The sequence below is a fragment of the Cibotium barometz genome, chromosome 60 (genome assembly GCF_041138505.1).
Source record: "Cibotium barometz isolate CiBa-2024 chromosome 60, ASM4113850v1, whole genome shotgun sequence".
In the NCBI taxonomy this organism is placed as follows: Eukaryota; Viridiplantae; Streptophyta; class Polypodiopsida; order Cyatheales; family Cibotiaceae; genus Cibotium; species Cibotium barometz.
This window is the reverse complement of record NC_141105.1, coordinates 27895161-27922924: the sequence shown is the minus strand read 5'-3', so window position 1 is coordinate 27922924 and position 27764 is coordinate 27895161. Positions and strand designations below refer to the sequence as shown.

Here is a 27764-nt window from a genome sequence, read left to right as displayed (position 1 = left end):
CCGAAAGTCACCAATAGTTGGTACACATACTCTACCCTTGTAAAGTAAGTACCCGTTCGTCAATGGAGTAATTAGCTTATTTCTCCCACGTGTCCGGTCGAGCTCGACCGCCGCTACGGGCAATCCGACGTGCCATTACAGGATAAAGTCATTGGTAAGCAAATGTCTAGTAGTACTCACGCAAGCTGTGATTTGGTATTTCAACCAAAACCCCAAGGCAAATTTCATGCCTTGATTTTGCATCATGTCATTAGCACAGAAGCTAATGTACTGGAGAGCACTCTAGTAGCGCAAGTTCTTAGACTATGCTACTATTTTCGTGGGGCTGGTCTTCACCCCCCCCCCCCACCTCTACACACAGGGTTCAACGAGTTCTTTCGCAGCCATTCAACGCAGAGAAAAAACCAAAACAAAACGAAAATTGCTTTGCTTACCTGCGTGGAGACTTGCTGTGTGTGACGGGGAGAGAGAGAGAGAGAGTGAGAGAATTCTTCCCTTCCATTCTTCCTTGGCCGCCTCCCTCCACACACTCCATTGGAGATAAGGATGAGGAGATGAATGGTCGAAAACCATCGAGTGGGCTCCGGTCCCCCGGTCACGCACGGACTCTGACGATCCCATCGAACCACGCTCTGATACCAGTGTTACATACCCGTAACGCCGCTACGGGCGTTACCACAGGAGGGGACGGCCTCTGGCTCACCACCCAGCCATAGAGGAAGAATGAGGATTGCCCTCATCCCCCAGGCTATATAGTGTGTGACCTGCCGTCCACACTAGCCTGGCCGCCCATGACTCCGCATGGGCGTCCTCTCCCACTGCACCCCGGACATGGCCATCCGGTCTGCCGTCGGTCACAGGCATTACAGCCTACGTGACACTAACTTACCAAATTCACTTTTACACTTAGGATCAGCTTTACAAAAAGTGCAAAAAACACGACCTATTTCTCTATCAAAGTATGCCCAATCGAAAGTTTTCACCCATGTTTCATTCCAGTCTGTCCTTGCTTTTTGTCGTCTAAGCATTTCTACCTCCCAACTAATTTATCTCTTTCTTTATATTCTTCATTAACTAAATCAATCAATTCATTATTACTAATAGTGGCAACATGAAACGAGACCCAAGCAGGGGTCACCCCTTCCTGGACTCACTTCTCCAATTAGCACTTTATTATACACTCTTAAAAGACAATAGCACAAGACAAAATAGCAAAAAGTAATTAACAACTCTGAGCATAGATAGATGACACCACACTGAGGCCGGAACGGCCGGCCCCCCCCCAAGGAAATGATATTATTACTTGGGAGAATTTGTTACAAGTACACGGGCCCAAGGCCAGATTTCCAATAAGCAATGCACAATGAAAACAAAGTATCAAACCCAAACATGTTTGTTGATGCCGAGTCTGCAGTCACCAAGGGCTGCCCCGTCCATAGCACCTTCCAGAGTCACACTTCGCGTGCAATCCACCCGTCCCTGGCACTACGGATCACGCCGTGCCAGTCCTAGCGATGGGGCACCCTCACGGAGTTGACTCGGTGAATGGAAGAGGAGTCCAGACATAGGAGAGCAGGAGAATTCCTCATTCTTCGCGATGAAAATCTTCTGGAGCCACCGTACCTGCTGTTGTACCAGCTGTACCTGCTGTACGACCAGAATCAGCAATTAATGAAGGTACTGTACCTGCTGTACCTGTTGTACCTGCTGGTGTACCTGCTGTACCTGCTGTACGACCAGAATCAGCAATTAATGAAGGTACTGTACCTGCTGTACCTGCTGTACCTGCTGGTGTACCTGCTGTACCTGCTGTACGACCAGAATCAGCAATTAATGAAGGTACTGTACCTGCTGTACCTGCTGGTGTACCTGCTGTACCTGCTGTACGACCAGAATCAGCAATTAATGAAGGTACTGTACCTGCTGTACCTGCTGGTGTACCTGCTGTACGACCAGAATCAGCAATTAATGAAGGTACTGTACCTGCTGTACCTGCTGTACCTGCTGTACGACCAGTTTCATGAGAACAATGAGTGCTCCAGCCTGTTTTCTCTAAATCCTAGCCAACAATTGTGTTTTCCTTCCTCCAAAATGCAAGGGAGAGGGCTGGAAGTGAGGCGCCTTCCTCCCATGCAAAAGATTGGGTGTGGTAGGTGGGGTAGGTGGCCAACCCCCACCCCACATGCTATAAAAGGGTGCCCAGGCCAAAAGAGGGTGCCCACACTTATAAAGTGTCCACCTACTTTTAATGAAGTATGAAACCTGTAAGTTATAAGGCTTATAACTTAAAACTCTTATTTAAATAAGGATTTCCCACCTGTTCACACGCCACAAAACCTGTCAGAAGACAAGGCATTCCACGGCTCACGGGAGGGCGTCCCCGACCCCTGAGCTAGACACACATGTCAGGCATGCAAACGAAACCAGTTCACGCGAAAACATTTCAAAGGCAGGCAAACATGAGTGCACAATGCAACATTGTTAAAGGATAATCTCCGTTCATGTACTTGCACAATACTTGACATTTCCGGGCACAAACAGGCCCACCGGAAAGTCAATTCCAGGTACACACACAGTGTACAATCCACCCGTCCCTGGCACTACGAATCACGCCGTGCCAGTCCTAGCGGTGGTAATCCAGAAACATACACCGTGTGCAATCCACCCGTCCCTGGCACTACGAGTCACGCCGTGCCAGTCCTAGCGATGGAGCACCACTACGGAGTATGCTCATCCAGAGCCCAAAGCTCACACAAGAAGATAAGAGGACCATTAGATAGCTCAATGGTGACATCTCCCCGTCTTCTAAACAGTTGTCCGCAACTGAAAAGCTTCCAAATAGTCATGGAGAAGCTGCGGATAATCTTTGAAGTAGTCCTCATCAACCCACTTAGCATCAATGGGGAGATAGTTCTTGAACTTCACCAAATAGCGTCTGACAAGCTTGCCTGCAGATAGCTTACGCTCTTTATGAAACACAATCTGCTCTGGTTGCAAAATCTCTTCCAACTCATCCACTTCTGGTGGATCCTCAATGATAGGAAGACTTGGTTCCGGACCCACATACTTTCGTAAGAGGCTAACATGGAAAGCATTATGTATCTTCCAATGGGATGGCAATGCTAAACGAAAAGCAACTTCATTGATCTGCTCAATGACCTTGAAAGGCCCATAATACCTGGATGAGAGCTTGGGAAACATCCCCTCCTTACCAGATCTCTTACGGAGTCTAGCTTTTTCGAATTTCAGCAATACCCAATCATTTACCTTGACATCCAAATTCTTTCTATGCTTGTCTGCAGCCTTCTTATGCTTCTCTTGAGAACGGGCTATGGCTGTCCGTACCTGTGCAAAGGCAATATCCAAGTCCCTGACAAAGTCATCAGCAGCAAAAATCTCATCCTTAGTACGTAGGATGGGAGGCAATACCACTTTGCCATAAACTATCTCAAAGGGAGCCTTCCTAGTAGAAGCATGCACCGTGTTATTGTATGCAACCTCCACAAGTGGCAAATACTTTTCCCACAAAGTCTTTTGATCAGCTACATAGCATTTGAGAAGGTCCAATACGGTTGAATTTGCTGCTTCACTTTGACCATCGGTTTGAGGATGAAAAGCGGATGAAAAATTCAGCTTTGTGCCCATATTGTCAAAAAGTGCTCTCCAGAAGAGACTGGTAGTTCGAGGATCACGGTCACCCACAATAGATTTAGGCAGACCATGATGCTTGAATACCTGTGATAAGAAAAGTTTTGCCATATGATCTGCCTTGATCGTTTTCTTGACCGGCAAGAAATGAGCTTGCTTGCTAAACCGGTCAACGATAGTCCATATAGCATCATTACCTTGCTGAGTGCGAGGCAAATCCATGATGAAATCCATAGCTATACTCTCCCATGGCTGCGAGGGAATAGGCAATGGTAGAAGCAATCCAGGAGACTTCTGACGATCAAACTTGACCTTTTGGCAAGTAAGGCAAGCACGTACATAAGCCTCAATGTCCTTCCTCATCCCTGGCCAAAAGAAGTAGCGTTCAACCATATGAGTAGTAGGTAGAATACCTCTATGTCCTGCATACGGTGGAGCATGGCATTCTTCCAACACTTTTTGCCTCAAATCTGTGAGCACACAAAGGCAATTATCTTTAAGGAGATACCCATCTTTGATCACATATGATGCATGAGTATGACCAGCCACCAAATCAGCCCATAAATCTGAAAAATCAGCATCTATATGGTACTTATTTTGCATAGACGACAAGTCTCCATGAGAGGCAATTGAGATAGAAGCTACATACGGCCTTCGAGACAATGCATCGGCCACCACATTCTTCTTTCCCGGTGTATGCACAATCTGAAAATGAAACATAGAGAGGAAATTTGCCATCCGCATATGCTTCTCTGAGAGCTTAGTTTGTGTGAGAAAATATCGTAAGCTTTGGTTGTCGGTCTTCACCATAAACTCTGCACCCAAAAGATAGTGCTTCCAAATGGTCAATGCATGAATCACTGCCAATAGCTCCTTCTCATAGATCCCCAAAGAAAGCTCCGTATCACGCAAACGGCGGCTCTCAAATGCCACGGGGTGTCCTTCCTGGTTTAGGACAGCACCTAAACAATCTCCACATGCATCACATTCCACAAAGAATGGCTTGTGCAAGTCAGGAATGATCAACACGGGCCCAGATATGATTGCATCCTTTAGTGAATAGAAAGCTTTGCTTTCCAATGAAGTCCACTGAAAGGAGACTTTCTTCTTTGTCAACTGATGAAGAGGGGCAGCAATCAAAGCAAAATGCCATATGAACCATCTATAGTATGAGCATAACCCAAGAAAACTACGAACCTCATGCACTGACTTGAGTTCAGGCCAATTCTTGATAGCCTCAATCTTGGCGGGATCCATTCGTATGCCATCTTGAGAAACAATATGCCCAAGATAATGAATTTCGGAAAGGAAGAACTCACTCTTCTTAGCATTGATGTGAAGTCTATGCTTTCGGAGTTCTTCAAAGACTATGGCCAAATGCTTTCTGTGCTCTTCTTCACTCTTGGAATAAACCAAGATGTCATCGAAGAAAACTCCAGTGAACGATCGATGATCTCTAAAAATCCTGTCCATCATACGGTTAAAAGTGGCAGGAGCATTTGTAAGACCGAAAGGCATAACAAGATACTCGTACAAACCAAATGCTGTCCTGAAAGCGGTCTTATGCACATCCTCTGGTACTACCCGTACTTGATGATATCCACTCTTCAAATCAATTCGGCTGAAATATGCCGAGCCATCCAATCTATCCAAAATATCATCAATACGAGGAATAGGAAACCTATTCTTGATGGTTAGTTTATTTAGAGCCCGATAATCCACACACATACGATAAGAGAGATCCTTCTTCTGCACTAGAAGTACGGGAGAGCAATACGGTGAAGAGCTAGGGCGGATCAAACCTTTTTGCATGAGCTCATTGACTTGCTTCATGATCTCCTCCTGCTGTGATGCACTCACACGGTATGCCGGCCTATTTGGTGGAGAACTGCCAGGCACAAGGTCTATACGATGATCCTCCGGCCGTGGTGGTGGTAGCTCCCCTGGAAGTGAATCTGTAAAGCAATCTTCATATTGTTTCAAAAATTCCAGCCTATCACATGTGAGAGAATCAAGAGAATGATCAACATGGTCTACTCTATCACGAACAAAAATCATGTACGAGCAAAGACCCTTTCTCATGGCTTTATTTATTTGAATGTGGGATACAATAGGGATAGAATTCCCTTCCACACCGGCATCAATAACATGCTCTTTGCCCCTATGCATAAATGTGATCCGGTTGGTCTTGTAAGCCTTGCGAGGATCAAGACGGGAGTGCCAAGGCTTTCCAAGCAATACATCACACCCATTTAATGGTGCAATGAGGAAGTTCTCATGGTCCAAATATCCCTGAATATGCATGCGAAGCTTGCCAATAAGGGGTGTGACCTTGACTTGCTTGCCAACAAATGCACTTCCGGCCTCAATCTCCGGTCCCATGTCATCCACACTAATGCCCAATGCTGTAGCCATTTCCAATGATATGAAGTTGTCCGTGGCACAATCATCAAACATAAATAATGCAGGTTGATCTTTGAGCTGTCCCCATGCCTTGCATACCATCCTATCCAAAGCATCATGGGCTGTCCCCCCTTGTACACCAAAGCATCATGGGCTGTCCCCCCTTGTACATCGGGCACCATATGCACATTAACCTTGGTTTCCTTTGCATCCTCTTTGCCTGCTTTCTTTGGGCATTGCCGGACCATGTGATCTTTACTACCACAAGAAAAGCACTTACCATCACGTATATATTGCACCCTTTGTTCCGGAGTAAGTCCATAGTTAGGCCTTTTGTTGGGACGCTTCTTCTCTGAGGTACTTTCAGCTTTTGGAGCTCCCTTAACTTCATTGGAGTCCCTTTTTGGTGGCTGTCCACCCTTATGCAGATTTGGGACAGCCTTGTCCTTCCCCTTTTGAGCATGTCCATCTCTATAATTTTGCTTCAGCTTTTGCTCCAATTGTTCGGTGGCCAAAGCAGCTGAAATGAGCTGTTGTAGAGTGTGGTTTGGGTACAACTCCAAGCCCGATTGGTAAACCGGTTGGAGTCCCGATTCAAACTTTCTCTTGCGTTCCTCATCATTTACCTACATAATAGGGGAAACTTCCAAGAGTGTTTTCCAAAACTTGGATACATAAGCATGAACTGACTCACCTTCATTCTGCTTAACCCAATCCCACTTCTTGCGGATGTTCTTCTTGGCATTAGGGGGTAAGAATTGGGCATAGAATCTAGTTTTGAATTCAGCCCAAGTGTCCACGGGAGTGCCTGAGAGCTTTTCTGCAAGCCACCAATGAGCGGCCGTGCCCTTCAAGAACATGCTGGCATGCCTCACCTTGGACTTTTCTGAAAAATCCTCATCACTAAAAGCAATGTCAAATTGGGAAACAAATGACATAACCTTGGAAGCATCAAACTCACCATGATATGTCTCGAACTTGACGGATTTGTCCCCGGCTTTGAATTCCTTTTGCTTATGAACATGATGCTCATAATCCCCATGCGTCCTCTTGATTCCACGTTCATGTGGATCAGCCCTGGCATCCATAGATGCTCCTGCATACTTAGGTGGCATACGTGGACGTGAACCATGTGCTGTACCTGCATGCATGTGTGTAGCCCCACCACTTTCTCTTGCAGCATAAGCATGATCCGGAGAGGATGTGGAGATGGGAGCATGAAGAAATGGCTCTTCATGGGAGAGTTCAACAGGTAAAGTAGTAGTACGGGGATATCGGTGCTCTCTAAGCCCATGAGAAACCTGCAATGATGAAGAATGAGGCTTGTAACGATCATCTCTAGAAGTAATGTTACCTTCATAGGCATGGCTATGCCTCCCATGTAAGGTAGAATCACGTCGGGATGTAATGGAAGCCTCCTCTTTGTGGACAGCAGATTTCAGCTTTGGAGAGGCTATCCCAGGCATGTCCACCAATGGAGATCTCTTTATAACAAGCTCCCCATCCTGGCCCTGCAATACATCACCCTTATCCACTAAGAATGAAAGAGCTAGCTCACGAGGTTTCAGCCCTGATCCACGAGCCAAAGCCTCAAAGTCTTGAAAGACGGTTGCCTCCTTTTTCTTTGCATCTAGCACTTGTTGAATGTGTGGGTCCTCACGTAGGCTGGCCAATTCCATCTCCCTGGCATGGAGAAGCTCTCGCATACGCTGAATTTCTGCATTCATGGCACTTGGCTCTTGCTCTTGCTCCTGCATTTTCTCCTTGCCACGGGACGGCTGTCCCAACCATACATGATCACGGGCATAAGGCATCCGTCCACTTGTTTGTGTTCCACTGGAGTGCCCCTTTGAATTTGGCACTTCCTTGCTACTTGCTTGGCTAGCCATAATAAGAGTAAAGTCACTAATGGAGAGTGGTCAGGAAGCCTTTGGATCGTCTCCCAATGTAGAAAAAGGAAGATCCGTGCTCTGATACCACTGAAACGAGACCCAAGCAGGGGTCACCCCTTCCTGGACTCACTTCTCCAATTAGCACTTTATTATACACTCTTAAAAGACAATAGCACAAGACAAAATAGCAAAAAGTAATTAACAACTCTGAGCATAGATAGATGACACCACACTGAGGCCGGAACGGCCGGCCCCCCCCCAAGGAAATGATATTATTACTTGGGAGAATTTGTTACAAGTACACGGGCCCAAGGCCAGATTTCCAATAAGCAATGCACAATGAAAACAAAGTATCAAACCCAAACATGTTTGTTGATGCCGAGTCTGCAGTCACCAAGGGCTGCCCCGTCCATAGCACCTTCCAGAGTCACACTTCGCGTGCAATCCACCCGTCCCTGGCACTACGGATCACGCCGTGCCAGTCCTAGCGATGGGGCACCCTCACGGAGTTGACTCGGTGAATGGAAGAGGAGTCCAGACATAGGAGAGCAGGAGAATTCCTCATTCTTCGCGATGAAAATCTTCTGGAGCCACCGTACCTGCTGTTGTACCAGCTGTACCTGCTGCACGACCAGAATCAGCAATTAATGAAGGTACCGTACCTGCTGTACCTGCTGTACCTGCTGTACGACCAGAATCAGCAATTAATGAAGGTACTGTACCTGTTGTACCTGCTGTACCTGCTGGTGTACCTGTTGTACCTGCTGTACGACCAGAATCAGCAATTAATGAAGGTACTGTACCTGCTGTACCTGCTGTACCTGCTGTGTACCTGCTGTACCTGTTGTACGACCAGAATCAGCAATTAATGAAGGTACTGTACCTGCTGTACCTGCTGTACCTGCTGGTGTACCTGCTGTACGACCAGTTTCATGAGAACAATGAGTGCTCCAGCCTGTTTTCTCTAAATCCTAGCCAACAATTGTGTTTTTCTTCCTCCAAAATGCAAGGGAGAGGGCTGGAAGTGAGGCGCCTTCCTCCCATGCAAAAGATTGGGTGTGGTAGGTGGGGTAGGTGGCCAACCCCCACCCCACATGCTATAAAAGGGTGCCCAGGCCAAAAGAGGGTGCCCACACTTATAAAGTGTCCACCTACTTTTAATGAAGTATGAAACCTGTAAGTTATAAGGCTTATAACTTAAAACTCTTATTTAAATAAGGATTTCCCACCTGTTCACACGCCACAAAACCTGTCAGAAGACAAGGCATTCCACGGCTCACGGGAGGGCGTCCCCGACCCCTGAGCTAGACACACATGTCAGGCATGCAAACGAAACCAGTTCACGCGAAAACATTTCAAAGGCAGGCAAACATGAGTGCACAATGCAACATTGTTAAAGGATAATCTCCGTTCATGTACTTGCACAATACTTGACATTTCCGAGCACAAACAGGCCCACCGGAAAGTCAATTCCAGGTACACACAGTGTACAATCCACCCGTCCCTGGCACTACGAATCACGCCGTGCCAGTCCTAGCGGTGGTAACCCAGAAACATACACCGTGTGCAATCCACCCGTCCCTGGCACTACGAGTCACGCCGTGCCAGTCCTAGCGATGGAGCACCACTACGGAGTATGCTCATCCAGAGCCCAAAGCTCACACAAGAAGATAAGAGGACCATTAGATAGCTCAATGGTGACACAACATGGTTTTTGCAAACCTTTCGATGTTTCGATCCCGAAACTTCGTTTGATTTTGATTCTTTTCGTGTAAACCCTCGCATTCCAAGTATCGAAGATTCCACAAAATTCGACATCATTGATACAAAAAAGAATTAGACAGAATACATTTGTAGATAATTATGAAACATTACAGAAAATGGAGCAGCATCTACCATACACATCCCCATCCCACTCTACCATACACATCCACATCACACTTCGAGAAAGAACCAAAGGCTACATAAGGCGTTGCGGACCATGGTCATGCAACATGCTCTACAAATTGGATGCTGGAGCTCTCAAGTCTCGCGCACCCCCTCCGGCCATAATGTAGACTGGGCAGTGCGAATCTCTCTCCTGCGGCCTGCCTCGATCTTGCTGGGGATAAGCTGCAAGGCTCCGAAGTCTTGGTGCGTGCTCCAGCAAGTGGCACCTCCCACGAAGTACTTACTACTGATTGCGCAAATGTAAGCATCTTGAGTGCTGCAATCTGTGGTGTGTTGAAGCAAGCTTTAAGATAAAGAAGTTAAGAATCCTCAAGAGCCCAACGTTCCATGCCTATTTACAAGCCCTCGAGGAAAGCGCTAGTGTAGCTGGGTACCACCCCTACAAGCTCCGATCCAGCCAAAAGATGATGAGAGAAAGAGAGAGAGTGAGTGCAGGCGGGTGCCTGGCTTAATTCGAGGTGCATATTTGAGGAGGCCAGCTGGCTTTCGTGTGTGTTGTGGGGGTGCCAAGAACAAACCTCACCACAGCAGATGAGAGAGAGAGAGAGAGAGAGAGACACGCCAATGCCGGCCTCACTATGATTCCTACTATGGCAGACTCTTGTAATGCCCATTTCCCTCACGACAATTAAGCAGCTCCGTTGATCCTACTGTCACCGTGGAGCCACTTGATGTTGCATTAAGATGGTAAGATCTCAAACCTAGAAGCCACCAAATCCATAGCAAAGGCAAGAAGCGCTTAACACAAATCGATTCATACCTTGAAAATATGGAGCCTCCAGCGTTTGAGAAATCCCCAGGCAAGGACCTGCGCAAGAGACAACAAAAGCCCGCGCGGCAGGTAGAGGCTAGCGGGGCTGCCCTCTTTGCGTTTGCAAATTGAGATAAGAGCTCGAGTGGCTTGGGCACGTTGAGCGCTAAGAAGGTAACGCATCTTCTAAAGATGCTAAGAAGGACAGCAGTAATAGCTCCAGTTCAGGGGGTAAGAAGGATAAAGAACCTAAGAAAACCCCTGATGAAAAGGCTAAAGCAGGCATTACTGGAGGTTATCTTCCTCCAGAGGAGCAAAAGAAGTATCAGTCAGAAAATAGATGTTTTTTCTGTCATATTATAGGGCATGGTAAGAAGGATTGCCACAAATGGCAAGCGGCACAAGCTGCCAAAGCTCCTTCTGCCACAGTTGCCACAGCCTCCCCAGCTCCTCCAGCCCCACCTACTACCTCAAATGCAGTTCAACTTTTACCTTCCATGCATCCTATACCATCCATGGTATTTGATGCTAAGCAGGAGGGTGAGAGCGATGCTGCTCACAAGAGCCTTATCTGAGCTTATGGCTCTGCCCAGGGCCAACAGTTTGTAGTCCTTTTCGATATGGGTAGTTCTGAAGACGCCATCTCTCCCCAGTTGGCTAATAAATTGAACTGCACTTTAGTCCCATATCATCTGGATGTGGACGGGTTTACACCTGGTCTTCGCACCCACATTTCCCAGAAGGCACAGCAATTTGCCTTTGAAGTTCAGAAGGCCTCATTTCAACGAGATTTCATCGTCTCACCTTTGTTGGGGTGCGACATGATCTTAGGAATTCAGTGGTTCCGTCAGTATGAGCCTATTCCCGATTGGGGGCAGGACACTTTTACTATTTGTAAAGGTTTTCCTGAGCCTGTCATGATTCGTGGGGATAGAAGCATTCTTGGCATCCCATTGATTTCGCATCTCCAGGCCCGACGAGCTATCCGCAAGGGAGCAGAAGGAGCACTTCTTTATGTTCGTGCTCAAACAGCCCCTCCCTCATTAGTAGCATCCATTACATCTTCAGTCCCTCAGTTAGCAGACCTCCTATCCAGACACCAGGACATTATGCTTAGGGACGATCTCCCACCCAGTCTCCCACCCTCTCGCCTTGAGGACCATCACATTGATTTGGTCCCTGGATCAGATCCTCCTAGCAGGTTTCCCTATCGTCTTTCCAAGACTTTAGAGGGCGAGTTGGAAAAGCAGTTATCTGAGCTTCTCCGAGCCGGATTCATTCGGCCTTCTTCCTCCCCATTTGCTGCACCTATCCTATTTGTCCAAAAGAAGGACAAGTCTGCACGCCTTTGTGTAGACTACAGGGCATTAAACAAACTCACTATCAAGAACAAGTTTCCTATGCCCAGGATAGAGTACATTTTGGAGCGTTTAGATGGTGCTAAATTTTTCACTAAGATCGACCTCAAGAGTGGTTACCATCAGGTCCGCATTTTTGAAGCTGACATTCCAAAAACAGCTTTCAGGACAGAGCGTGGTCACTACGAGTTCGTAGTCATGCCTTTTGGGCTTACAAATGCACCCGCAACGTTCAATAAGATGATGTCTAGGATTTTCGCAATCCACATTGGGAAGTGTGTTTTCATATTCCTTGATGACATACTAGTCTTCTCAGCCACTGCGGAGCAGCATGAGAAAGATGTGGAGAAAGTCTTGCAACTTTTGCGAGATAATCAGCTCTACATAAACGCCAAAAAGTCTATCTTTGGTGTTAAGGAAGTTCAGTATTTGGGCTACATCATCGGTTCCGATGGGATTAGACTGGACCCCTCAAAGGTTCAAGAGATCTTAGATTGGGATATTCCTAAGACCGCCCAAGAAATCCGTTCATTCGTAGGTCTTTGTCAGGCCTATAGCACACATGTCCATCAGTTTTCCAACCTTGCAGCACCTCTTACCGACTTGCTCAAGGGGGTGAAGACTCGCAATTTTGAAAACTTTGGAACTAAGTTGCAGTTGTCTAGTGCATTCCATCCCCAGACAGATGGCCAGATAGAAATTTATAATCAGTTGGCCTTTAATGTCCTCAAGTCATACTGTCATGACCAGCAGTCCAAATGGGAGCACTATCTTCCGTTGGTCCAAGCTATCTTGAACGACACTCATTCATCCAGTGTCGGACGGACTCCATATGAAGCAGCCTTTGGTCGCCGTTTTTCTTCTCTTTTGACGAGAATGGTGTCTCCATCTTTAGAGGCTAATAAAACCACGGAAGCATTTTCCGAGATCATTGAGTCAGTTAAAGACCGCTTGACCAAAGCTCAGGAAGCATATAGCAGACAGGCAAATAAATCTAGACGAGATGTCCACTTCAAGGAAGGGGATTGGGTCTATTTGCGTATCATGAAGCAGAGATTGAAACAAGTGGGCAAACGTTGTCCCAAGCTTTCTTTCCGTAGTTTTGGCCCTTTTCCAATAGTTAAGAAGATAAGTGATGTCTCAATGAAGTTAAAGTTGCCTGCCAGTTGGACAATGCATGATGTTTTCCATGTTTCTTGGCTAAAACCATATGTTGGTCCAGAAGTGTTTGATGTTTCAGATGAACAGCAGCCAGACGTGGTAGACGAGGCAGAAGTGATTGAGCCTGAGTAGATCCTTCTTCATCGATGGAAGCATGGATCCGGTCGACGGATTCGTCAGTTCTATACGAAGTTCCGAGATCGAGGCACCCACGAAGCCGTATGGCTCGACGAGGAGTTCTTCCAGGAGTACCCCCAGTTATTGGCGGACTACTTGGAAGCCATGAACCTGCCGCCAAGCTAATCAGGAGGGAATGTCACATGCACTCTGCACTAAGTGCATGGTGACAAGATGGCTCATCATCAGAAGTGCAGCAGTTGTACAGTTTTAGAACCCAGTAGGATGATATTTGTCGTATGCCGTGACCCCATTGTACATCCTCAGTCCAGGATAAGTCAGGCACGAGCTACGTAGGTCATTCCTCAGCCTTAGTGGGTCAGTCAGTCAGTCAAGTCCCTTAACCCACTTGGAGAGAATCATTCATGCATGTAGAGTCAGTAGAAGCCTTAGGGTTTGCATCAGAAAGCACTCTGTATCTTGCATAATATGCATACATATGCCTGTGCATCATTTAGAACATCCCCAAAGCCTTAGGGAATTTACTGGGATTTATCTGGTATTTTTCCCATATTTATTAGTATTTATTTATCATTATTTGCATGATTGGGCATTTATAAATATTAACTTTATTAAATGACCAACCTCCAGTTAGTATAAATAGGCTTGCCTAGAGCCTCTTTTGCTCATTCAGTCTTCATTGTGCTAAGAGCTCTCCTCTCTCTTGCTTTCAGCCCAAGACTAATCCAGCCCTAGTGCCCATAAGCTTGCTTTTCCAGTCCCTTGAGATCCATAGCTTCAGCCCAGCCCTAGGTGCTTGCATTCAGCCCTGATTCAGCCTCAGTTCAGGCCCAGATTCAGCAGACCCCTTCAGCTCAGTTCCACGCCAGAAATCAGTAGTTGGCAGCCTGCAGATACCTGCATTTTGGTGCAGCCGTACAGCAGTCCATCTGCGTTTTGCTCCAGCCGTACAGCAGCAGCCCTGCAGTCCTCTGTTGCTCATGCGTTTCAGTCCACAGCCCTCTCTAGCCCTCAGCGTTTCTGTCCACAGCAGATTCCAGCCCTGAAGCAACAGTCTACAGCAGTTTCCAGCCTTGAAACAGTTGTTTGCATCAGTGTCCAGCATTCTGTGCATCATCCACACATTCAGCAGTCATCTGGTGAAGGTAACTCAGCATTCATATGTGTTTTCAGCATTCTAACAGTGTGTAGAACAGTCCACCTTCTTCTTCTTTGAGCCTCAGGTGTGCAGCCCTTCCTCATGCCCTTGGGAGGAGTGCATAGGCTCGAGATCAAGTCATTGAGGTGTTTCTACAGCAGTGTACAGATCAGCCGCTCTCCGATCCTCCGAGATCTTGCGTTTGGCTTATCTACAGTCCAAAGTCATTCTCTCTAAAGTAATAAAGCAAATACTATCTCGTTATCGGGATAGGGGGCCCTTCAGTGGGTAATTCGGGACCCAATCTGGTGTACAGTTCTCATCTATCTCTCTCAACTCTTTAAAGTTTGAAGTAAATGAAATGGATTGCTAAACTCACGAAACTCAGGATACAGAAGACGGTGTGAGCATATTGTGTGACAGGATCAACCAATACAAAGACTTCCGTTGCATATCACATTGGTATCAGATTCAGATAGTCCACACACACCGTATCCTAGCGTGGGGGCATCCTCGGATGGTTAGATTGCGTTCCGGCACGACCACCGACTTCAGCATCATGTCTACAGGAGAGAGTACTCATCAGCCGGAAGACGTCTCCCCCGAAGGAGACCTTGTTCTTCCGCCTATAGCAGACACCATAGCTCTTCTTAGAGCTCAGAACCAGCTACTCATGGAGCGTCTCCAACTCTTGGAGGCAGCAGCAGCACGTCCTTCTACACCTCCAGCAGCACCCGACTACATCTCCCTCTTCTTTCAGATGGAACAACAAAGGAGAGAGGACGAGGCCCGAAGGCGAAGAGAAAAAGAAGAAAGACGGGACTATGAGGAAGCCCAACGCAGGATCGAAGAAGACCGGCGTCAGGCTGAACTCGCCGCTCGGGAACACCAACGTGAGCTTGATCGAGAACGTATGTTACTCGAACACCAACGGGAAAAGGAGGCCATACACCTGAGGTATCAGCAGCTCTCCTCAGTCTCCCCAGTCATAGGTGTCACCAGCCAGCATCCCGCAGCAGCAACCACCATCATTCGCAGTCAACCGAATTTCAGCAAGTATGATGGTAAGTGTGATCATTCTTCAGTTAATCAATTTGTTCATCAATTTAATGCTCATTTTCCATTAGCTAGGATCACAGACCCACAAGACACAGTCCACTTAGCGGCTCCCCATCTCACTGGTGAGGCAGTCACTTGGTGGCAGCATTGGTCTAGTATTCATACTGACCAGGCCACAGGTGTCACAGCCTTTGACTGGGACATCTTTGTCCATGACCTGAAGACCAGATTTCTCCCGCCCCAATACATGACCGGTTTGAAAGACGAGTTCTATGGACTTAGACAGAACGGTTCCCCAGTGCTTCAGTTTTCCGGTAAGGTTATTACTTTAGCACAGCAGTTAGGGTTATCTGAGCAGGCCAAGATGGAGCAATTCATTCGTGGATTGGACTCCAACATTCGGTTCACAGTTCGTAACTTTGAACCAAGTACATATGACCGGGCTCTGACTCTCGCTCAGAACGAAGAAATGAAGCTCAACGGGGGCAAGCCCAAGCAGACATCTCAGTCCAGTACCAAACCCCAGCAGCAGCAATCAGCTGCACAGTCAGGGAAAGGTAACGCATCTTCTAAAGATGCTAAGAAGGACAGCAGTAATAGCTCCAGTTCAGGGGGTAAGAAGGATAAAGAACCTAAGAAAACCCCTGATGAAAAGGCTAAAGCAGGCATTACTGGAGGTTATCTTCCTCCAGAGGAGCAAAAGAAGTATCAGTCAGAAAATAGATGTTTTTTCTGTCATATTATAGGGCATGGTAAGAAGGATTGCCACAAATGGCAAGCGGCACAAGCTGCCAAAGCTCCTTCTGCCACAGTTGCCACAGCCTCCCCAGCTCCTCCAGCCCCACCTACTACCTCAAATGCAGTTCAACTTTTACCTTCCATGCATCCTATACCATCCATGGTATTTGATGCTAAGCAGGAGGGTGAGAGCGATGCTGCTCACAAGAGCCTTATCTGAGCTTATGGCTCTGCCCAGGGCCAACAGTTTGTAGTCCTTTTCGATATGGGTAGTTCTGAAGACGCCATCTCTCCCCAGTTGGCTAATAAATTGAACTGCACTTTAGTCCCATATCATCTGGATGTGGACGGGTTTACACCTGGTCTTCGCACCCACATTTCCCAGAAGGCACAGCAATTTGCCTTTGAAGTTCAGAAGGCCTCATTTCAACGAGATTTCATCGTCTCACCTTTGTTGGGGTGCGACATGATCTTAGGAATTCAGTGGTTCCGTCAGTATGAGCCTATTCCCGATTGGGGGCAGGACACTTTTACTATTTGTAAAGGTTTTCCTGAGCCTGTCATGATTCGTGGGGATAGAAGCATTCTTGGCATCCCATTGATTTCGCATCTCCAGGCCCGACGAGCTATCCGCAAGGGAGCAGAAGGAGCACTTCTTTATGTTCGTGCTCAAACAGCCCCTCCCTCATTAGTAGCATCCATTACATCTTCAGTCCCTCAGTTAGCAGACCTCCTATCCAGACACCAGGACATTATGCTTAGGGACGATCTCCCACCCAGTCTCCCACCCTCTCGCCTTGAGGACCATCACATTGATTTGGTCCCTGGATCAGATCCTCCTAGCAGGTTTCCCTATCGTCTTTCCAAGACTTTAGAGGGCGAGTTGGAAAAGCAGTTATCTGAGCTTCTCCGAGCCGGATTCATTCGGCCTTCTTCCTCCCCATTTGCTGCACCTATCCTATTTGTCCAAAAGAAGGACAAGTCTGCACGCCTTTGTGTAGACTACAGGGCATTAAACAAACTCACTATCAAGAACAAGTTTCCTATGCCCAGGATAGAGTACATTTTGGAGCGTTTAGATGGTGCTAAATTTTTCACTAAGATCGACCTCAAGAGTGGTTACCATCAGGTCCGCATTTTTGAAGCTGACATTCCAAAAACAGCTTTCAGGACAGAGCGTGGTCACTACGAGTTCGTAGTCATGCCTTTTGGGCTTACAAATGCACCCGCAACGTTCAATAAGATGATGTCTAGGATTTTCGCAATCCACATTGGGAAGTGTGTTTTCATATTCCTTGATGACATACTAGTCTTCTCAGCCACTGCGGAGCAGCATGAGAAAGATGTGGAGAAAGTCTTGCAACTTTTGCGAGATAATCAGCTCTACATAAACGCCAAAAAGTCTATCTTTGGTGTTAAGGAAGTTCAGTATTTGGGCTACATCATCGGTTCCGATGGGATTAGACTGGACCCCTCAAAGGTTCAAGAGATCTTAGATTGGGATATTCCTAAGACCGCCCAAGAAATCCGTTCATTCGTAGGTCTTTGTCAGGCCTATAGCACACATGTCCATCAGTTTTCCAACCTTGCAGCACCTCTTACCGACTTGCTCAAGGGGGTGAAGACTCGCAATTTTGAAAACTTTGGAACTAAGTTGCAGTTGTCTAGTGCATTCCATCCCCAGACAGATGGCCAGATAGAAATTTATAATCAGTTGGCCTTTAATGTCCTCAAGTCATACTGTCATGACCAGCAGTCCAAATGGGAGCACTATCTTCCGTTGGTCCAAGCTATCTTGAACGACACTCATTCATCCAGTGTCGGACGGACTCCATATGAAGCAGCCTTTGGTCGCCGTTTTTCTTCTCTTTTGACGAGAATGGTGTCTCCATCTTTAGAGGCTAATAAAACCACGGAAGCATTTTCCGAGATCATTGAGTCAGTTAAAGACCGCTTGACCAAAGCTCAGGAAGCATATAGCAGACAGGCAAATAAATCTAGACGAGATGTCCACTTCAAGGAAGGGGATTGGGTCTATTTGCGTATCATGAAGCAGAGATTGAAACAAGTGGGCAAACGTTGTCCCAAGCTTTCTTTCCGTAGTTTTGGCCCTTTTCCAATAGTTAAGAAGATAAGTGATGTCTCAATGAAGTTAAAGTTGCCTGCCAGTTGGACAATGCATGATGTTTTCCATGTTTCTTGGCTAAAACCATATGTTGGTCCAGAAGTGTTTGATGTTTCAGATGAACAGCAGCCAGACGTGGTAGACGAGGCAGAAGTGATTGAGCCTGAGTAGATCCTTCTTCATCGATGGAAGCATGGATCCGGTCGACGGATTCGTCAGTTCTATACGAAGTTCCGAGATCGAGGCACCCACGAAGCCGTATGGCTCGACGAGGAGTTCTTCCAGGAGTACCCCCAGTTATTGGCGGACTACTTGGAAGCCATGAACCTGCCGCCAAGCTAATCAGGAGGGAATGTCACATGCACTCTGCACTAAGTGCATGGTGACAAGATGGCTCATCATCAGAAGTGCAGCAGTTGTACAGTTTTAGAACCCAGTAGGATGATATTTGTCGTATGCCGTGACCCCATTGTACATCCTCAGTCCAGGATAAGTCAGGCACGAGCTACGTAGGTCATTCCTCAGCCTTAGTGGGTCAGTCAGTCAGTCAAGTCCCTTAACCCACTTGGAGAGAATCATTCATGCATGTAGAGTCAGTAGAAGCCTTAGGGTTTGCATCAGAAAGCACTCTGCATCTTGCATAATATGCATACATATGCCTGTGCATCATTTAGAACATCCCCAAAGCCTTAGGGAATTTACTGGGATTTATTTGGTATTTTTTCCATATTTATTAGTATTTATTTATCATTATTTGCATGATTGGGCATTTATAAATATTAACTTTATTAAATGACCAACCTCCAGTTAGTATAAATAGGCTTGCCTAGAGCCTCTTTTGCTCATTCAGTCTTCATTGTGCTAAGAGCTCTCCTCTCTCTTGCTTTCAGCCCAAGACTAATCCAGCCCTAGTGCCCATAAGCTTGCTTCTCCAGTCCCTTGAGATCCATAGCTTCAGCCTAGCCCTAGGTGCTTGCATTCAGCCCTGATTCAGCCTCAGTTCAGGCCCAGATTCAGCAGACCCCTTCAGCTCAGTTCCACGCCAGAAATCAATAGTTGGCAGCCTGCAGATACCTGCGTTTTGGTGCAGCCGTACAGCAGTCCATCTGCGTTTTGCTCCAGCCGTACAGCAACAGCCCTGCAGTCCTCTGTTGCTCATGCGTTTCAGTCCACAGCCCTCTCTAGCCCTCAGCGTTTCTGTCCACAGCAGATTCCAGCCCTGAAGCAACAGTCTACAGCAGTTTCCAGCCTTGAAACAGTTGTTTGCATCAGTGTCCAGCATTCTGTGCATCATCCACACATTCAGCAGTCATCTGGTGAAGGTAACTCAGCATTCATATGTGTTTTCAGCATTCTAACAGTGTGTAGAACAGTCCACCTTCTTCTTCTTTGAGCCTCAGGTGTGCAGCCCTTCCTCATGCCCTTGGGAGGAGTGCATAGGCTCGAGATCAAGTCATTGAGGTGTTTCTACAGCAGTGTACAGATCAGCCACTCTCCGATCCTCCGAGATCTTGCGTTTGGCTTATCTACAGTCCAAAGTCATTCTCTCTAAAGTAATAAAGCAAATACTATCTCGTTATCGGGATAGGGGGCCCTTCAGTGGGTAATTCGGGACCCAATCTGGTGTACAGTTCTCATCTATCTCTCTCAACTCTTTAAAGTTTGAAGTAAATGAAATGGATTGCTAAACTCACGAAACTCAGGATACAGAAGACGGTGTGAGCATATTGTGTGACAGGATCAACCAATACAAAGACTTCCGCTGCATATCACATGTATAGGCTCAATTCTTATGACAAGTGTGTGGAAGATTCAGCAAATGCAGTTTCTGATGAAAAGGCAGTTTTAGATGCAAAACTGTGGCATGCTCGTTTTGGTCATCTGAACTTTTGCTAGTTTGCTGCGTTTGCAGAAATTTGATATGGTTGCTTCATTGCCCCCTCTTGAGGCACCATTGAAACATGTTTGTGAAGGCTGTATTTTGGGCAAAATGCAACGTTCTGCGTTTCCAAAGGATGGTTATGTGCGGGCCACTCGCAAATTGCAACTTGTACATAGTGATGTATGTGGGTCTATGCAAACTCCGTCATTTGGTAAACACTTGTACTTCGTGACTTTCATTGATGATTACTCAAGGCATGCATGGGTATATCCACTGAAGGCAAAGTCCGAAGTGTTTTTGTGCTTCAAACAGTTTTTGCTTATGGTTGAAAATGTATCCAATTGTACTGTGGGCACCCTCCGTTCTGATCGAGGGGGGGAGTACATGTCTAAAGAGTTTGGTGCATTTCTGGCTAGTCGTGGGATGAAACACCAATGTACAGTGCTGTATACCTCTCAGCAAAATGGTGTTGCTGAGAGGAAAAACATGTCACTTATGGAGATGGCACGATGTATGGTCAAGAGCCAAGCTTTGCCACATGCGTTTTGGCTTGAGGCTGTCATGTGTGTACTCATGTACTCAATAGGTGTCCCACTAAGGCCTTGCAGTCTTTGTTACTCCATACTACGAAGCTTGGCATGGCAGGAAGCCTTCTATTGGTCACTTGCGTGTCTTTGGTTGCTTGGCCTATGCTTTAGTGCCTGTGCAACAACGTAGAAAATTGGATGATAAGGCTGTCAAATGCATTTTTGTTGATTACAGTGCTGAGAGCAAGGGTTATAGATTGTATTATCTGCAGTCAAAGCGTATCTTGATTAGTCAAGATGTTGTTTTTGTGGAAGATGCTGTGCAACCTTTGTTATCATGTACCAAAGAGACAGGTGTGAGCTCACGGGATGTATTTGATATGTTGTTGCCTCTGTTTACAGGTGGGAATTCAAATGTAAGTCCTAATGAGGCAAATATTCAGCCTATGCAGATTTCAAACGACATCATAGATCAGCCTATTTCTGATGCAGATTTATAGGATGTAATTTATGAGGATAGGGCTGAAAATGAGCAGGCTAGAGGTATGCCTAAATGGCTGGTGCAAACCTTGCGTGATAGTAAAATTGATGCACCTATTTCTAGTCGTACTTGTTCAGGTTTTCAGCATGCCTCTTATGCATTAGATTGTTATGCTTTGGCTGTGTCTAGTATGTGTGAAGAGGAAGAACCTCTTTCATTTGATGAGGCACAAAAATCAGAAAATTGGTTGGCTGCAATGCAAAGTGAATATGATGCTATAATGAAGAATGGTACATGGTCTTTATGTGATTTGCCTATTGGTAAAAAGGTCATTGGATGTAAGTGGGTTTTTAAGTTGAAACGAAAGCCAGATGGCAGTGTTGATCGCTATAAGGCTAGACTTGTTGCAAAGGGTTATGCTCAAGAAAAGGGTATTGATTTTGATGAGACCTTTGCTCCCACTTGTCGTATGACTACCATTCGTAGCATTTGTGCATTGGCAGCTCATAATGGTTGGAATGTACATCAGTTGGACATAAAGACTGCGTTCTTAAATGGAGATTTGCATGAGGAGATGTATGTGTCGCAGCCCCGTGGTTTTGTTCAAAGAGGGCAGGAAAACAAAGTGTGCAGGTTGAAAAAGTCTTTGTATGGTTTAAAGCAAGCTCCATGAGCTTGGTATGAAAAGATACATGCATATTTGACTGCACATGGTTTTCAGAATAGTCCAATAGAAAGCACTTTATATGTTAAACGTGTGGATGATGTACATCTAATCATTGCTCTCTATGTCGATGACATGCTGCTCACAGGACCAAATGAGAGTCATATTACTGATTTTAAGGCTGATTTGAATGCCTCTTTTGAGATGTCAGATTTGGGGCATTTGCATAATTATTTGGGGATATAATTTAAGCAGTGTGATGGAGGTATTGCTTTGTGTCAGACAAAGTATATTGAGACATTATTGCAGAGATTTGGCCTTGAAGACTGCAAGCCTATTGCTACTCCAATGGAGACAGGTTTGAAGTTGAGTCTTCATGATGCTGGAGATCACTTTGATGTCACACTCTATCAGACAACTGTTGGTTGTCTCATTTATGTATGTATTACGAGGCCGGACATTCAGTTTGCAGTCTCACAAGTGAGCAGGTTTATGCATAGCCCAGGGTCTCAGCATTGGAAGGCAGTTAAACGCATCTTTCGCTACTTGAGTGGCACCATTCATCTTGGGCTGTTTTATCCCAAGGAGGGATCGTTGCCGCCAAATTTACATGCTTTTTCGGACTCAGATTGGGCTGGTTGCTATGACACAAGAGTGTCCACAAGTGGTTTTTGTTTCATGCTCGGTAACTCATGTATATCTTGGTTTAGCAAGAAGCAACCTACTATGGCCACTTCTAGTTGTGAAGCTGAGTATAGGGCAGCTTTCACAGCTACGGTTGAGTGTGTGTGGCTCAGACGGCTTATGGCTGACTTGGGTGTTGGACAGGAGTCTGCCACCTCTACACTGACAGTCAGAGCGCATTGGTAGTTGCGAGAAACCCAGTTTTTCATGCTCGCACAAAGCACATTGAGGTGCATTATCACTATGTCAGGGAAAGACTCTCAGCATGAGAGATTAGCTTGGCATATGTGCCAACACAGGACAACCTCGCTGATCTTTTCACAAAGGCGATTCCTCATGAGAAGTTTGAAGCTTTCCGCAAAGCTTTGGGCTTGCTCCTCTTTGTGGACTGATCTACTTCGGGCATGGCACTTCCCTATACATGAGTGCCAGCTCTCGTTCACACTATCACTCCCAGGGGGGATTTGTTGCCATATATATAGGCATATATATATAGGCAGTGATGTGTGTGAACACACTTAGGACCACCGAGGCACTTTTTTCCTCTTTGGGAGGTTTTTTTCCCCGGCTTGTATATATGTCCATTATTCTAGGGCTAACTTATCTTTGTACATCGACACAATCTAATACACTTGTGTTGTGTGCATTCTTGCTTCTTCTTCTCCAAGCTTTGTGTGCTTTCGTGCAACCCTAATTCCAACAAAAGCAAGTCTTGGGTGCAAATATTAAATGATAAAAACACCCTTATTAATATCTTTGAAGTTCGAACTTCGACAAGAACTTAGCATTGACCAACGTCAACATTAAACGGAACTATTTCCCATTTAATTACAAATATCTTTCGATATCCAACATCTTCTAATTTTAGGCTTGTCCAACGTGATGACTCGTGACTCTATAAGCTATTTAGTAATAGCTATTGTTAGCACTATATATAAAAAGGTCTTATATTTTGATTTCCCGTGAAAAACAAGCTTTTTCATTACGGTTCTCGTTATATTAAGGCTATATTTTACCTTTGGCTTTAAAATAAAGAGAACTAGTATTTTTCTTTCCTTTGTAAAAAAAGGTCTAGAAAAGATTTTCATCCTTTTTTCACAATTCTGGCCATTTAGGTCCCGAAGCTGATAACAACCAGGAAAAGAAGCGAATCCATTACAGCCAATCGCGGTCCTGGGACAATAAAGGTGGCCCTCAGCACACAGACAAGACACCTGAAAGTCTTCCTCTGGCCCATATGCAACAAGCACAAGCTTCCATGGGTGGATTTCCGGCTATCTCATCATTTTCACCACGGCCATGATGATACCTCTCAGTCACTCGAGAGAGAACATGGCTATTCATCTTCTTTGTACAGCAGAAAGGGTAGGGGTTTGGAGCATGATGAAGTGCTTCTTCAATCTATGTGCCAGGAAGGACAGCTGGACAAGGCGCTCCATGTGCTCTCTAGCATGGAGACAGTCCCCTCCATCAACATCTACATGTCCCTCCTCAAGGCATGCAGCAAGAGCAAGGCCCTCATTCAAGCCAAGCAAGTCCATACACATCTTGCCCGTCATAGTACCCAGCTGAACAGCGTGCTTGGTAATCACTTGGTGGCGACGCTCTCAAAATGTGGAGCCATTGAAGACGCATGTCAAATATCTCTGACATTGCCTTACCGCACTGTCCTCTCCTGGACTGCCTTGATCTCTGGTTATACGGACTGTGGCCGTGCGGATGAAGCTCTTGTAATGCATCAATGTATGCAGGAGGATGGTGTGGAGGCAAACAGTTACACCTTTGTCAGCCTCTTCAAAGCATGCGGCAGTATCAAGGACCTCAGACAGGGCAAGAAATTGCATGCCGATGCGCACAGCAAAGGCCTCACATCGAATGTCTTTGTTGGCAGCACTCTTGTGAGCATGTATGGAAAGTGTGGGGCTATTCCAGAAGCAGAGAATGTGTTCAGTGAAATGCCTCAGCACAACGTTGTGTCATGGAGTGCAATGCTCTCAGCTTATGTTGAGCAGGGCCAAGCAAAGAAGGCTTTGCAGCTGTACAGGCAAATGCAAAAGGAAGGTGTGAGTGCAAATGAGCACACGCTCGTGTTTGCCCTTCAGGCATGTGGCGCCATTGCAGAGAATGAAGAAGCCTCTCTTGTAGAGGGAAGATCAACCAAGGTGAAGTCCCTAGAAATTGCACAAGCATTACATGCCGATGCCAAAAGGACAGGTTTCACAGTAGATGTCTTTGTTGGCAGCACCCTTGTGAGTACATACGGCAAATGTGGGGCCATTGCGCAAGCAGAGCACTTGTTCAATGCACTGTCTCAGCGTAATGTGGTGTCATGGAGTGCAATGCTCTCAGCATACATTGAGCACAGCCAAGGAGAGAGGGCTTTACAGTTGTACAGACAGATGCAGCAGGAAAGGGTGAGTCCAGACCAGCTTACCTTTGTGATTGCCTTTCAGGCATGTTCCACCCTTGCAGAGAAAGAAGCAGCTCTTGTTGTGATGGAAAGGCCAAGCAAAGTGATGTCTTTGGAAATTGGACGTGCATTACATACTGATGCAAGCAGGAAAAGTTTCACATTGGATGTGTGTGTTGGCAATACGCTTGTGCGTATGTATGGCAAGTGTGGGGCAGTTGGGGAAGCAGAGGGTGTGTTTGGTGCACTGTCCCAATGCAATGTTGTGTCATTGAATGCGATGCTCTCTGTATATGTGGAACAGGGCCAAGGAGAGAAGGCTTTACGGTTCTACAGACGGATGCAAAAGCAGGGTGTGACTCTAGATGACGTAACACTTATTTGCATTCTGCAAGCCTGCAGTGCAACTGGAAGTTTGGAGATATGTAAGCAGCTTCACTGTGACATTGTCTCTGCTGGGTATGAGGGTATTCCCTCGGTGGCAGCTACTCTCATTCATGCATATGGGAGTTGTGCCAGCATGATAGATGCGCAGGCATTTTTCAATGAACTTTCTGAACCCCACATTGGCTCATGGAATGCATGCATTGCTGGTCATGCAGGAGAAGGAAATTTTGTAGCAAGCTTATGCATTTTTGAGAAGTTGAATTTGGCAGGTATGAATCCCAATGATGCTACGTTAACTTCAGTTATCTCAGCTTGCAGTCATGCTGGCCTTGTCGCCGAGGGCCTTGAATACTTTGAATTCATGAGCAGAGATTATGGTGTAACTCCAGACTTGAAGCATTATGGCACTATGCTAGAGCTCCTTGGGCGTGCAGGGGAATTCAAGAAGGTAGAGAACATATTGAGGAAGATGCCTATGCAGGCTGATATGACCATTTGGTTGTGCTTGCTTGGTGCATGTCGTACACATGGCAATCTAGAGCTGGCAAGGCATGCATTCGATTACGCAGTAAATATGCAGCCCAAGCAGGCTACTGCATATGTCTTGATGTCGAACCTATATGCTGATGCCGGGCTGTAAGAGCCTAAAGCTGGCCAAAGCATATGGTTGCTAAACATTCCCATGAGAAACTTCACTTGCAAGGATGGTCACAATGCCACAATATGCATGCAGATTGTCATAATGCCCTATATTGAAAAACAAGGAGATCATATGAACTGCTGCAAATCAAGTTCATTTTTAAGACTGCAAGTGTTCATGTGAAGATCAGCAGCTGGGCTTGGCTATAATGGTTTGTGGGAGATTTTGGCAATTCTTGTTCATTCTTTTTCTAATAGTAGGAACACCTCAGGTTAAAAGCCGACAACATCATAATGTCATTGTACACAGAGTACTAAACTAAGAGTGTTTAGGGACGTAACAAAGCCTGAATGAAGGGGCTGTGTTTGGAGGTGAGGAAGGATTAAAGTTTAATCAATCTCTAAATTAGATTTACAGATGCACAGTAGAGATGTAGGACACACCACCCCTGGACTCAACAATCTCTGTATCATTTAGTTTGCATACCCTGCCTAAAAACGGTGAAGTGTTTGGTTACATCAAGATTCGAAACTGGCCAGTCCAGTTTTCTGGTAATCTTTCCTTAAGAAAGTAAAAACTGCCTAATTGATCTATGCCATTTTGTTACTTTTATAAATTGGCAACAACTCCCCTGCCCTCCCCTCCCTTCCCCTATGCCTTCCCAATGTGGGACATGGACCATCAACCCCTCACTTGTCCGACACGCGTGGCACTGGGGTGAGCTCCATGCCCTCCCTCTTGATAGGAAGGCCATTGACTGCACAATCCTATTCGAGTTAGAGGCTTTCGGGATACGCCATCAGCTCGAGGCCAGGATGAAAGAAAATAGAGATGGATGCTTGTTGTGAGAATCATACTGTTTGGCGGTTGATGTCAGTCTGGAGGTGATCGGAGACTGCTGTGAGCACGATGTACAGGCATTCTGTGAAGTCCTTCCCAAAATCTGTGCTAAACATAGCTGAAACAAGGTTAGTCCTAAACCAAATCATGGGGTAGTGGCTAGCTCACCTCACAAGCATCCACCAATCTCCTTTCAGCCAAGGCTAGGGCTTCTTGCATGATCCCATAGGCCCGTGTCCCATACCATTGAAGCATGCTCGTAGGCCTTCGACACACCATGTGCATGGCATGAGCATGTTTCCCCTCCTGGTCCAAGCTAGAACTTCAGTGGTGCATGCTTCAGATACTTTATTTCGATGGCAAAGTCTTGCATCAACTCATCCCACCGTGAGAAGAATGCGAGGGAGAGGGTAAAAGCTTGAGCTCCTTGCAAGCAACCCCCCCCCCCCCCCACACACACACACGCAAGTAAGCAAGCACATGAGAGATGGATGGATGAATTTTCTTCTAATCTTTTCTCTTCTTTACAACTATAACATAAAGATAAGAGTACACACTAAAAGGTCCTACTATAACATACAAGGTTGGTCCATAGTGTGAACCCAACGACTATACATGAGCTAGCACTAATACTATGCTATAACTCTAATGAACCAAGGTGGCTGTCACACAACCTGTAAACCACTAACGATATATCACCCTTAATCTCACCAACCATGTTAGTGGTGTAATTGCGGAGCTATCATCTTGGCCTGTCATTCATATTTGCACTCGTTGAGCTCAATATCTCAGCACTTTCTCTCAAGGTCAACTCTATACCCTATGCTCCAAGTAAGCTCCTCAACCTATGGATCTTCTATGTACCCAATGCCTTTGTATGCCTTTGTG

At 46.1% G+C, this 27764-nt stretch overlaps 1 protein-coding gene and 1 pseudogene across 3 annotated transcripts in view; both read left to right on the top strand.

The window, feature by feature from the left end:
• The window catches only part of LOC147605199 (pentatricopeptide repeat-containing protein At1g15510, chloroplastic-like), a 44205-nt gene extending 17576 nt beyond the window's left edge, over positions 1-26629 (top strand). For both annotated transcript variants that reach the window (XM_086793739.1, XM_086793738.1), the window contains exon 2: positions 23715-26629. In XM_086793739.1, the coding sequence (XP_086649865.1) occupies positions 24003-26036 (2034 nt within the window). In that variant the 5' untranslated portion in view covers positions 23715-24002 and the 3' untranslated portion in view covers positions 26037-26629. The remainder of the gene's footprint in view (positions 1-23714) is intronic.
• The window catches only part of LOC147605198 (pentatricopeptide repeat-containing protein At4g18520, chloroplastic pseudogene), a 111491-nt pseudogene that overhangs the window by 27110 nt on the left and 56617 nt on the right, over positions 1-27764 (top strand). The window lies entirely within an intron of this gene.